Raw genomic sequence first — 13154 nt, 5'->3', positions numbered from 1 at the left:
GAAGAGAAATATCTATCCATTGTAGTTGAAAAAAAAAAATTGATGTAGAAGAAATAAAAAATTAAAGAAGGAGAATTGGATATTGGAATATTGAAAATTGGAAATATGAATTGAAAATTGCAAAAACTAATAAAAATTAAAATAAGAGCAAATTGATAACAAAGAGATTAAGAGAATAATTGAGAGATTTCAATAAAGATTAGAGAGAATGAGAGAATGAGAGAATTTGAGTTGTGAGAAAATATGAGAGTTTAAGGCCAATTTATAGAAAAAATTGGGAAAATAAAATGGCAAAAAAGACCCCTCCAACTGCTATAAAACAACTATATTTCAAGGGTAAAAGGGGAATTCAAAAAAACAAATAAATTTTAGTTTTTTTTTTTTTTTTTGTTCGGCCAACCCGCGGTCAACCTGGTGGGTTGGCAGTCCTTTCTTAGAAAGGATAAGAGTGCAATCCGCGGGTCGCCAGGTTGCCATATAGCAATCCAGCCCGCCCGGGGGTTGCATGCAGGTTGGGTTCAACCCGGACTGCTATTTTGGCGGTCCGGGTTGAACCCTCTTTAATGCGGGCTGGGTTATGGTTGACCCGCCTAACCCGGTCCATTTGTTCCACCTCTAGTAATAACGTCTTTACTTAATTTTTGCAAAAACCATACTTAAATACTATTGAATTTATTTATAAAATATAATTTCAATCTAATAATGATAAATGGAATGATGTTTAAATATGATTCCCATAAAATTTAAGTAATAAAGTTACAATTGAGAATTATATATATATATGTGTGTGTGTGTGTGTGCACCGATTTATTAATCCAAGTGATGCAGTTTAAAATGAGAAAATTTAGCGGATCGGCCATCCCAAGTTTGGATTTAAAAAAATAGCCTTGAAACTGTTTACCATTTTTTTTTTTTTTTAAGAGAAGCTGACGTGGCACAGTTAGGATTCATTAAACATGTAAAATGGGTTAAAATGAAAAGATTAAAACATATAAGGATAAAAATAATTAATGAAAGTTTTTAAAATTTAAAATTTACAAAAGAGCCCCAAATATTCAAATCGCTTAATCGAAACCAATTAAGGCAAAAATCGATATCTTCAATCCCTAAACGTATCTGTGCAATTTCCAGTGATAACAGTCCACATTCCGGCAAATTTTCACGCCCAAATTCAATCCTAAAGCTTCTTCCTTTCTTAAAACTATGGCTGACATTAACAATGAGGAGGAAAACCCAACGCCTCTTCGAATCGTAGAGTCCGGCCGCGCAAGCAGTTCAATGGCTGCTCCGGTGGAACATAACTCGTAAATTATATGCGTTATAATAGGTAATGAATTATTCAATAAAAACAGCTAGCTCTATCATGTTTTAAAAATCCTATTTAAAGATGTCAAATTAGTTATTTTATTATGGGTTTATTTCATTCATTTCTTAAGTAAAAAACAACAACTATTAGAAACAACTAAATATCCCTATTCAGGGCTTTTTTTAATTTTTAATTTGATATTTGTAAAGGGGTTTCTAATATTTGTAGGGCGTTTCCGATATTTATTAAGTAGTTTTATGATATTTGCAAAAACTTAGTTTCAGGTTTTTAATAGTTTAGGCTGATAAAATTAACCCTTTTGTCACCTATTCTTAGATTAATAGGAGTATTAAATTATGTGGTTTATATTTTTGCACACGTTGTATTAATATTGTATTGTTATGAAAAAGCTACATTATTTAATATGTGTCATATTTAACCATATAATTTCTTATTAGATCAATCGTTTGACCCATATGACAGCTCTAAACCTATCCTAAATTTTCATAATAAGAAGAAATATCTTTAATGTATACTCAAATTGACACAAAATGTATTGAATTCTGATTTTTGGTACAAAAATAAGAAGGTTTTAATTATATATCGGTGGAGATTTCATACCAAACACAACAGGTAGATGACTGTTTGTTATATATTTTCAAAGAAATGATGGTCAATGTATTACTCACACAGTTTGGTAGAAAGTCTTCATCGATCATCAAGAGAACTTTAAATTCTGTACCAAGTTTTCTCATTAAATTAATGGTGATAATTGTTTATCTATCATAGCAACATCGTTTGACTGTGAAGAGCTAAAATTGCTTGGATGGTGGCTTGGGATTTGTGTAAAGTCTTCTGTAAATTTTGCTTTGATTCTGAAGAGAAGATAAGTAAAAAGCAAGTGGGTATTATAATTAAGTTGATTAAGTTTATGAAAAGAGAGAATTAAAATAATTAAACAATGAGTGAGTGCAAAAGAAGCAATATTGAAGATGTTGAAACACAAAATATGGAGGTTGATTTGGTGGATACTCTTTGAGAAGACAAAGCTTAGTCATCAAATCAATCTATGATAATACAAAATAAGCTCCTAGAGAGTAGATTACCAAGACAATGACTCCTTGAAGAGACGGAAAATTTCAACTAAAATCTACTTTTGATAGCTCGAAAACTATCAGGCTAATCTCCAATGACAAGCAAATCTTTGCAACAAAAAATAATGTCAAATTCGGTGCATGTTTGAGAGAGTGGACAGATGAATTCTAACTTATATTGGTGTTAACTTAGGCATAGAAGATTTATGTAGCTAATAAGAGTTAATTACGTTGTCACCTCTAAGATTTGCCGTAAAAACATTTTCCCCTCCAATATTCGGAAACTAACGCTAATGCCATCAAATAAAAGTTTTGTCAATTAAATGTAACGGTGCAAGGAGTGGAAAAAAATATATATTTTGAATAAATGGTTGGTGGTTTTGATCAAACGATTAACTATTAGGGTGTGTTTGGTTTAAGGAATATTGTATTACTGAAAATGTTATATTAATGAAAAATTAGATTACTTTGAAGAATACTGGGAATATTTAGTAAAATGTATTTGGTTGATTGGAATAAATTGGTGGGTATGTAATATTAATATGTTTGGTTGAAAGGAATAAATTAGTGGCTATGTTATATAAATTACTGAATTGTTCTCCTTTTTAAATATTAATATAATATTATTTTTATTATTATTTTTTGAATAATTTTTTTTAACCCCCAACATTTCAGATTTATCTATAATACCCCAGCAACAAAAAAAGTTTAAAATTAACAAAAACACCCCCACCCACCCCAAGCCACTGTCGAGCGGCCTACCACCATCGTCAGCGGCGACAAAAGTGGAGATCTAGTTGTGAAAGGTCAAATATTTGGCCATGAAACAACAGTCGTTTCACAGCCAAATATTTGGCCTTTCCGGCATGGATCTAAACAACCTTAGCGAAGCACGATCGACCAGATAAGGCCAGCCGTAAGCCGTTCGATCGCCGCCGCCGGCGATGGTTGCTGGCTGGCCACCACCCTTTGGTAATTTTTTTAAATTTCAGGGGTACTTATGTCTTAAAAACTTTGTATATAAGGATAAAATAGTCAATTGGTATTTTTGTAAATTGTTTTTAAAACAAGGGCATTATTGTCCTAAAATTTTATTAATAAAGGGTAAAATTGTAACAAAAAAAAGATTACCAAGTAATTTTAAAATACCTAAGAAAATAGAGGTAATCAGATTACCTCTTATATTACTAACAGTAACTACTATTGGTATTGAAAGATTACCAGAATTTTATATTACTTGATAACCAAACGTGATAATCAAGTAATGTAAGATCGTATTACCTTGATAATCTCCTATTACTCCTAACCAAACACACCCTTAAGATATTCAAGACTGCAAATATGCAACAGTATCAAAATGGTTAACCGTCTTCTTGCCATTTTCCCAAAATTGTCAACTGTTTGGTAAATGACTCATCTAAAATATATTTTCTAACCCCCCAACAAGAAATATGTTAATTAGTTTTTTTTTTTTTTTTCGCAGCTAAAGGTAATTAATTACTGAAAGTTTCATGTAGCGTTAATTTAGTCGCTCGATAAGGGCGCTCTTTTCCCGCTTGAAGGAAATAATAGGCGTCAAATGAATATTTTCAGCAACCTTTTTTTTTTTTAGTCACGTATAAAAATTATTTTACGAGTAAAACTATTAGTAGCAAAAAATATATAATAGTACCTAATTGCTATTGTTGAATATTATGTGACTATTATATATTAGTTGCAAAAGGGTATTATTAAAAATATATGAATATATATTATCAAACCCTACTTCGCTGATATTCTCATGAGGGAAACATCAAATAGGACACATGTTTATTATAAATACAATAAAAAGGGACGTAAATTTATTAAAAGACAAAAATAGGACACTTAACAATATAAGACGGTTTAACCCACTTCCTTTCTACTTTCATGAGGCGCCACCAAACTAAATTCCTCATTTAAATATTTTCCCTTTTTTTATGCTAAATATTTAGATGTACTTTTTATTCACTCTCCCTTACTCTCACTATTATTGATTTGTATTTGACAAATTTGTGAACCAAAATCTAAATCTCAACATTTTTGGCATAATCTCGGTGGGAATCATGACTTTCTTTGTACTCTCTGCTTCTTGTGTGATTTGGTTTTAACGTGTTTTTTTTTTTTTTTTTTTTTTTTTAATTAAATTAATATTGAAGGTTTTTAGGGTTTTATTTTTGTTGTTGATTTGTTCATTTTAGGTGTAACGGCCATAAAAGAGGTGGCACAAGTCTCAAATCAGGTTTTTTTTAGTAATTGCTGATTGACATATTTCTTGTAATGCCCATTGCCCATTACTCTAAAACGTCATTGAAAATGACAACATTAATTTCCAAAAATTGAGGCGAGAGTTTTGTTCCCAATCCAAACCTCATGGTTTGGTAATAGTTATGGTCCAGCTATGATCTGCACCAGGGTCCCATTACAAGAATCGTTGAAGCGTATTAAAGTCAGTAGCAATGGGGTTTTGTCACACCCATTTCTCCAAATCGTGAATGCCCCAGTTGTGCTCATCAATTTATTGTAGACGTGATAGACAAAAGCTTATTGTGTTTGAAGATTTAAGTTACAAGGTGAGTGAGGAAGAAGAATACAGATAAAAGAAAGTCCATTCTTTCTCTCTCTTCCTTTTTTTTTTACTATAGGTAATAGACCATACCAACTTTATTCAGCCCAATGTTTTGCATCCATACCTACAGCTTGTTTGTTATCATGGTAACCCTTAACATTGACAAGGCACCACAGCTATTTGACAAAAAAGAAATACTAAAACTAAAACAAAACAAAAACGATCATATATCTCTCTTCTTTTTTTTTGTCATTTGTACACTATCCAAATGAGAATAAGAGTAAGAAAGGTATTGAAAAAGCTTGTTTCTAGCACTTGTCTTGACTTAAACACGGCACAAGTGAAATTAAATTAAGAGAAATTTAGAAGAAAAAAAAAAAAAGAAGAATTATGTCAACACAGATTCAAAAGCTCAAATAAATTACAAGTAAACGGATGTTAGAAAATGATGCAACGAGAATCTACACAAAGCAAAGCCTATATTGAGACAAATGGAAAATAACATCAAGCAAAAAATTGAGTACGGAGCTCGAAATTACTTGCTGAAATGGTAATGGTGTTGGGAAATCAAGATAATAAGCTATCAAAAAGGCATGACATCGTCGGCAGCCATAAAATGTACATGCATTCTAGAATCGTCGTTATGTAGAGTGCCCATTCTGGTATCCAGTATTGCTAGCTGAGACTTCACCCAGGGTGGGTTGTACCTGCCTTCTACCCACAAAGCTTCACCGGTATCTTTGTGTTTGAAATCTGGATACTTGGGATTTCTCTATAAATCATCAAAAAGAAAATTCACTTCCATAAAAAGGATAAAGAATAGACTGCAGCTTATAGAATCAATTTCAATTTTCAAGTATGCAGATTGCATATAGTATGTGCGGAAACTTTGAAAGTCAGAACACTTCAATCCAATTTTACTTTCATCTTTGACTAACAGAAAAAAAATACATTGGTGGATTAGTTCCAAAGTGGTCCATTGTATTCTGCGACCGATAACTTCAGCTTTCATGCAGCTAAAAACTTCCAGAAAAACTGATTTTTGGAAAGATTGATTTCAACTTTATGGCCTTCTGAACATGAGCAATGCAGCAATTACAGTTTAGCTTCTTCATTTTTCACTTCAGGTACATGATGTACCATGCACCAAGTCGAATAGAATGCAAAATCCTACTCAAGAATCATGGAACATTATACCTTTTGATCGATAAACCTACTTAAAATTTACCTCTACACACCCAACCATTACCACCTTAGTTAAATCTCAATAGCACATGCCATACTAAAACAAAGAATAATCAATACACAAACATGATTCTGGTTCAAAAAGCAGCTGAAAATGTACCTTGTTCTTCCTATTATCATACCAATCCACTGGATTAGCAAAAAAGGCCTGCCATAGCTCTTCAATGGAACCCGTATTATTTCCAGAATTATTGCCAAGCTTTTTGCCTGCAAGGAAACTGTAATGACTAAACAATCCTGATCTACTCAAAACTATGTTTCATAGGGGTAGAACTTGCCTGCTGCCATGAAATTAGATTCACGATCATATGACGCCACTGATGGGAAACTCCTCTCAATAAAATTCAGTTGTTGTACAACCACCTGCACAAGATCTGAAATTATCATCATTTGTTCTGAAAAGCAGCTGATTATTAAAAAAAAAAAAAAAAAAAAAAAAATGATAGAATTTAGTATTATGAATTACAAAACCTTATAATAGGTCTGCTGTTTTCCTTCATCACTTTCAACCATATCCGAAACCAGCCGACCAGAGACATATATTTGGTTGCCTTTCTCTACATGTTGAGATGCAACATGGGCCAGCTCATCCCAGAAGGTCAAATTAATCCTAGAAAACATGAATTCTCAGTTTTGGAAAAGCATAAGAATACCAACTCAAATAAAATATTTCCAGTAGTGATATCTCAACAGAGCAGGAAGCAAATTGACAAATACATGTAATAAAATGACTTACATGTTGTACAGATGCTATATTATTGAAAAAAAAAATGATGAATCTACTCAGGGAACATGAGAGAGAGAGAGAGAGAGAGAGCAAGAGTATTTAAATGCCCATAAATCAAATTCTAGTCAGTCTACATATGTGGTATTCAAAGATGTAAGTCGGTTCCCTAATTTCCTTAGCCATTTGCTCATTCAACCTCTATTTCTAAATCCCTCTTCTACTTTTTAAAGTTACCCCAAGGTTGTGCTTATTGCATTACACTGACTTTGAAAATCACAGCAAATGCTATTTATGCACAGTTGGCTATGCAGTAGTAGTGATGGTGAAGAAAGTGAAAGGAAACTTTCGCTTTCTTACTAACAAATAGCAGTGAACACACGACAGTAAACTAATATCAAATGTCAACCTCCTAATGTCCTTCGCCACGACAAAAAAAAAGTCCAAGAAACCTGATTGGATTTGCAAAAAATACTAGACTTAGTTAATATAATTGGAAGAAGATAGAACCTGAACTTGCAACTTTTGGACCTGAGGCTACCATATTTTAAATGAAGCAATATTAAATCCTCACTCACTGATTCAGTATCTAATGGTCCCATTGTTTGTATCGAGCTCTTTCTTTTCTCCCAGCTTTCTTCATGAGCTTCTCAGAATTAAGAAAACTAGTTATAAGCTTCTCCAGCTCTTTCCTTCATCTATTAAAACCAAAAATCTCATCCATTTATTTGAACGGTAAAGATTCAAATTTCTTAACTTAGCCACCCCACCAAGACCAAAACCTAATCCCATTTTACAAAATTTGGTACAACTAAAGTAAAAAAGATTATCACAATTCAACAAAGAATTCACCATTACAGAAAACTTATGCCACTATCACCCCATTACTACAAAATTTCAACTTCCAATTTCTTTACGAAATGCATTCAAGTTCAAATTTTAATAAATTCCTCCTCGTTTCAATTAATAATCCAAACACAATCACTATTAACAAAACAAATAAAACTAATTAGAAATTTAATACATTATTAACAATACCAGGTAGTATCGGTGGCCGATTTTTTGACGGCGAGACGGGTCCAGGCGACGACTTTACCAGAGGGAAGGTGCTTAATTTCCACGGCGGTCCCAACCACGCCAATAAGCTGCACCGTATTAGTAAGGTCCTTCCTCCAGGGAATCTCTTGCGGTTTCGGGTAGGCCACTTGACTGTAGTTATGGTCTTTGTAATCAAACGAACATTTCAAATTTAATTTCGAGGGCGAAGGCGAGGGCTGGTTAAAACAATAATGCTTAGTGACGGGGATTAGAGCGTTTGAAAGATGGTTTTTTGGAGTTGAAACGAAGAGGTTTCTCGTTGATATTAGTGTTTGTTCTATTGCCATTGATAGAAAAATCTTTCTTCCTATCTCTCTATCTTATCTCTCCTCCTTTGTTTTGTTTTGTGTTTATGTATAATGAAAGTATGAGTACTGTATCTGCGCGCGAAGCTGCGAAATGGGAAGCGTTTGTGAGGTAATTGGGGCTGCTAAAATATCTAATGCTGGGCTTGCTGCCCAAGTCTGAGCACGATTGGGTTGGAGAGGGGTTTGGGCTTCCATCGGTTGGGCCTCATTACAACAGCAACTGGAAATTCTTCGAGCTGTTAATTTAATAACTACCAATGAAATTAGAAGGTGGTATTGTTGATGTGGTATCACAAAACAATGCAAAAATATCAAGTAAATATAACATTTTATAGCTACTAATGACAATTAGAGAGTGGTATAGATGACATGGTACATGTTGTATTCTAAATATTTTCTGCAATAAAAAATCAAACGATAATTGTCGTCATCATCATCATCTACTTTCGTGGAGATCAATTTGTCTTCGCCACCGTCTATCATCTCACAAGCAATCTAAATATCCATGCATGGAGTGGAAACTACGACAAAGCTATTAGGATCTGAACCCCATGACCTTTTTTTAATCCATACCTCCTTTATTTTTTTTTCAACTTTGCTCTTGTATGCAGTTGGATTTTTACTATTTATGATTTATTTCGTTAAGGACAACATTTCTCAATTGTTTTTAACTAAATGGTGAACCGTTTTGCATATATTTGTGGCGTTGTGAAGGGTTTTAGTTTGAGAGAAGGGTTGAGTATTTAGTTTGGGATTGGCTGAGGAAGACAATGGTAGTATATAACATGAATATGGAATCCTAGCTAGGATCCGACACCATTTGTTAGAATTATTAAACATATTCCAAAATCCAACAATGATTATTCTATATGAGTATCCTCATAGCAGGGTTGATCATTATGGGTCTAGAAGATTTTGTAACACTATTCAACCCTTGTTAAAGGTTATCTCTGGGAATACTATTAAGAAGGATATTATGAAAATTTATGATGTTGAAAATGAGAAGTCAATGAAATTGTTAAACAAAAATTGAGGTAGAATTGTTATCACTTCTGATTTGTGCAGTTCCAACAATCAAAACAAATGATATATGACCATCACAGCACACATTATCGATAACCATTGGGTGTTACAAAGTCGACTCAAAATGTATTATTTTCTTATGTTTTATTATTCTTATTTCTTAATACATTTTTTTTTTTTTTTAGTTATATTAATATATCAATTATCTATAATTTATATTGTAGGTTTGTATATATGTCTTGCCCACATATTAAAGGTGTCATTTATGCAATGTTGACAGACTATTTTTTTTAGTGGAATATTAATAGAAAGTTGTCCACATTGACGGTTGATAATTGCTCCACTAATGATGCAGTTGTTGATGATATCTTGAGAGAGCTTCCAAGTACCTCTCTTATGCTACATTGTTCATTGTTTCATATTCGTTGTTGTGCGCATATTCTGAATTCAATTGTTCAAGATGGCTTATATGTGATTAGGCAATCAATTGCAAAAATCTGTAATAGTGTTGCTTATTGGACGACATCGCTTAAAAGAGAGCAAAGATTTGATGAAGCGACACATCAATTCAGCATTCAAAGTACCAAGAAGTGGGCTTTTGATTGTAAGACTCGATGAAACTCAATTTATTTGATGCTTGAAACTGTTTTCATTTATAAAGAAGTATTTACTTATTTAAAGCATCGTGAGCTACAATTTAGATGTTTGCTAAGTGAGGAGGAATGGGAGTTGGCACAATTTGTGGAAAGTTAAAAATATTTTACAAAGCCACTCTATTATTCTCTGGAACAAAATATCCCACATCTAATGCTTATTTTCCAAAAATTTGTGAAAACTTGCATTGTCTAGCTGGCTTAGATGTGGAGATGATATGATAAAGAATATGGCAACGCAAATGGATTAAAAGTTTTTCAAATATTGAAATGTGATTCATGATGTTATAGGGGTAGCAATTGTTTTTAATCCTAGATATAAATTGAAGTTGTTAGATTATTTTCTTTCCTTTGATCTATGGAGATGGTGGTAAAGATCAAATTATGAGAATTCTAGGATTTTGTTATGATTCATTTTGTGAGTATCAATCTAAGCAAGAAAGTTGTCAAGCTTATCCCTCTTATAGTGCATCTTCTTCTCAGTCTGATATTCCTAGCAGTGAAGGGTTCCTTGTTGGTTTTAATATGTTTATGGAACCAGAATCAAGTGTTACCAAAGGAAAGTCAGAACCGGAATGTTACTTAGAGGAGAAACTTGCCTAAAACTCCTGACTTTGATGTATTAGCTTAGTGGAAGGCAAATGGACATAAATATCCTACCCTACAGAATATTGCTCGAGATATCATTGCTATTCTTGTCTTCATAGTTGCTTTTGAGTCTACATTTAGCAGTAGGGCTACAAAAAACCGGTTAACCGAACCGGATATGCTCTTTTTGTAACCGAACCGGTTTTTCAGTTCAAGCCATATTGCAAACCGAAACCGGTCCGAATTTTGGCATAAACCGGTTTGCAAACCGATTCGGATTTTTAGTTTGCAATCCGGTTAACCGGTTTTATTAATAAAATTTTTTTTACCTTTTTTTTTATATGTTATGTTAAAAAAAATTTCCTATTTTTGGATGACAAAATTTCAAGAAACCAAAAACCCAAAACATCCACAACAATTTGACCAATTAATCACCAATTAATGCTACTGAATTCTTCTCATCTAAGCATAATAACTAATAATCACCAATTACATTATCATAAAATATAAACTGTTCCTTTAAATTTTAATGGCCAAGTACAAAAGTGATTAAGAAATAACAAGTGAAAGTTGTAAACTGGCATCTCCCCTCCACTTTAAGGTTTAAGCATTCTTCAATTGGCCAAGTGCAATCACGGAATCACCTGCAAAAGGAATGCAAAACTTACATTTACTCTCTCAATTACCTTTCAAAAACTAATAATTTAAATGGATTGGTATTATGTATTAAGACCAAATATCATAATAGAATATGCAAAAGGATTGATTGCAACAATTATTAAATGATATCCTAGCAACATTATAATGAAAAAATAATCGTGAAGCATGGGGAGGAGATATGAAATTAGTTTATATTCCTTCTTTTGTGCCTCCAGCATCTGTTCCAAGCACCTGCTCCAGACAGTAGCACATTATTTTTTTTAAGAATCACAAGTCAAACACTCCTAACTTTTGCTCTCTCACACACACAAATGAATACACAAAGGCAAATGAGACGAAACTTCAAGCAAAAAATGGCTTTCTTAGCTATTTTAGTGTAGCTTCTGAGACAGAATCAAGTTTTTTGGCTAACACTTAATACATTTTCCCAACGTTCTTGTTGCAATTTGATGCGAAGAAGCTACATTTTTAGAAAGCAATAAAGACAATAAATAGAAAATGCAGTGGCCCAATTAATCATAGTAAATAAATGTGATATGTTTTGCACAGTATTTTCAAGGAAAATGCTATAGTTTGCGGTTAGTTGCAGGTTATACCATTATAAGCATTACAGTATCAGCAAGAAGGGCTAAGCTGTAGAAATTTATGATGTAACAGCATTTTAGTGGTGTGCTTTTGATTATTTAATTTCTTTGAATGAAGAAATAATTCTTAACAGTATGACAACTAGAAATTTGACCAAGAACAAGTTGGATGCTCACCGGAAGACCAAATGCCATTGCTTCGATTGTCACTCTCCCAAATGTTTCTCCCAGTCCTTGCATATCAAATTTTCTAGTCAGCAATTTGTTTTGTGACAAACGAAATTGTAAATTAACAACAATGATGGACATGTCTCTCACAATAAGAATAGAGAAGAAATTCAAAATGTTGGGTTGTCGTTCAATCATCCATATGACTTGTGCTTTCCAATCCGAAACACGCAATTTCTACAAATAATTGGACAAGCACATTAGATAGGTTATATTTGCAAAATATATTTAACAAAAACAACAAATAAATAACCAAAAAATTAAAAGTAAAGGAACAATTTTACCCATGTCAAGTTTTGATATTTCGTCCAATCTCTCCTTTATGATGAATGGTACACGCGAAGCCCGAACCCAATCTTATGTACAAATAAGAGCCTCCACCATCTTGGGAGTGAGGGAGCTACGAAATGGATCCAACACACGACCCCCCATACTGAAAGCCGACTCAGATGCAACGGTAGAGACAGACATAGCCAATACATCTTGTGCTATCATAGACAGAGCTCCATATTTTGTTGAATTTAACTTCCACCATTGCAAGATATCAAAACTCTTGTTGTCGTCTTCACAATCGTTCGTTAAATATTTGTCCAACTCTGTTTTGTGATTCACAATTTTTTTTCCAACCTGTTTCTCTTGATACATAACCTTCATAAACTCCTCATTATCAAGCTCTACATCATCAACATCAATCTCCATTGCAACTTGAGTTTGCTCACTTGGTTGCGCACTAGGGACCACCTTAAACGAATTATGTTGCTCAAATAAAGCCACCAAAACTTCTTTCACTTTTGTCTTCAACCTATCAACAAGAACCATATCAAAAGACTCATTAATAACCCAATTCACATATTCTAACTTGTGTCTTGGATCTAGTACCTCTACAATGAATAACATGAGGTTGATATTATCAATATTTGACCAATATTTATCATATTTCCCCTTCATCCTTAGAGCCATAGTACGTAACCCAGGATCTACACTTCTACACCATTTTGAAATCTTCAATCCAATGCCAAAAATGCCCCACATGTAAGCATTACTAGTGATAAAGTG

General features: G+C 33.2%; 1 protein-coding gene across 1 annotated transcript; it reads right to left on the bottom strand.

Moving 5' to 3' along the window:
• Positions 1-5378: 5378 nt before the first annotated feature.
• Positions 5379-8428, bottom strand: LOC116119756 (protein OSB2, chloroplastic-like). The gene is made up of 5 exons (XM_031405687.1): positions 7995-8428; positions 6704-6842; positions 6511-6595; positions 6333-6439; positions 5379-5759 (listed from the first exon to the last, which is right to left on the bottom strand). Exons 1-5 carry the CDS (start codon positions 8339-8341, stop codon positions 5571-5573), a joined length of 867 nt encoding a protein of 288 aa, XP_031261547.1. The 5' UTR covers positions 8342-8428; the 3' UTR covers positions 5379-5570.
• Positions 8429-13154: the final 4726 nt, after the last annotated feature.

The sequence above is a fragment of the Pistacia vera genome, unplaced genomic scaffold (assembly GCF_008641045.1).
Source record: "Pistacia vera cultivar Batoury unplaced genomic scaffold, PisVer_v2 Contig904, whole genome shotgun sequence".
In the NCBI taxonomy this organism is placed as follows: domain Eukaryota; kingdom Viridiplantae; phylum Streptophyta; class Magnoliopsida; order Sapindales; family Anacardiaceae; genus Pistacia; species Pistacia vera.
Note: the sequence above shows the minus strand (reverse complement) of the source record. Positions and strands in the feature narration are given on the sequence as shown.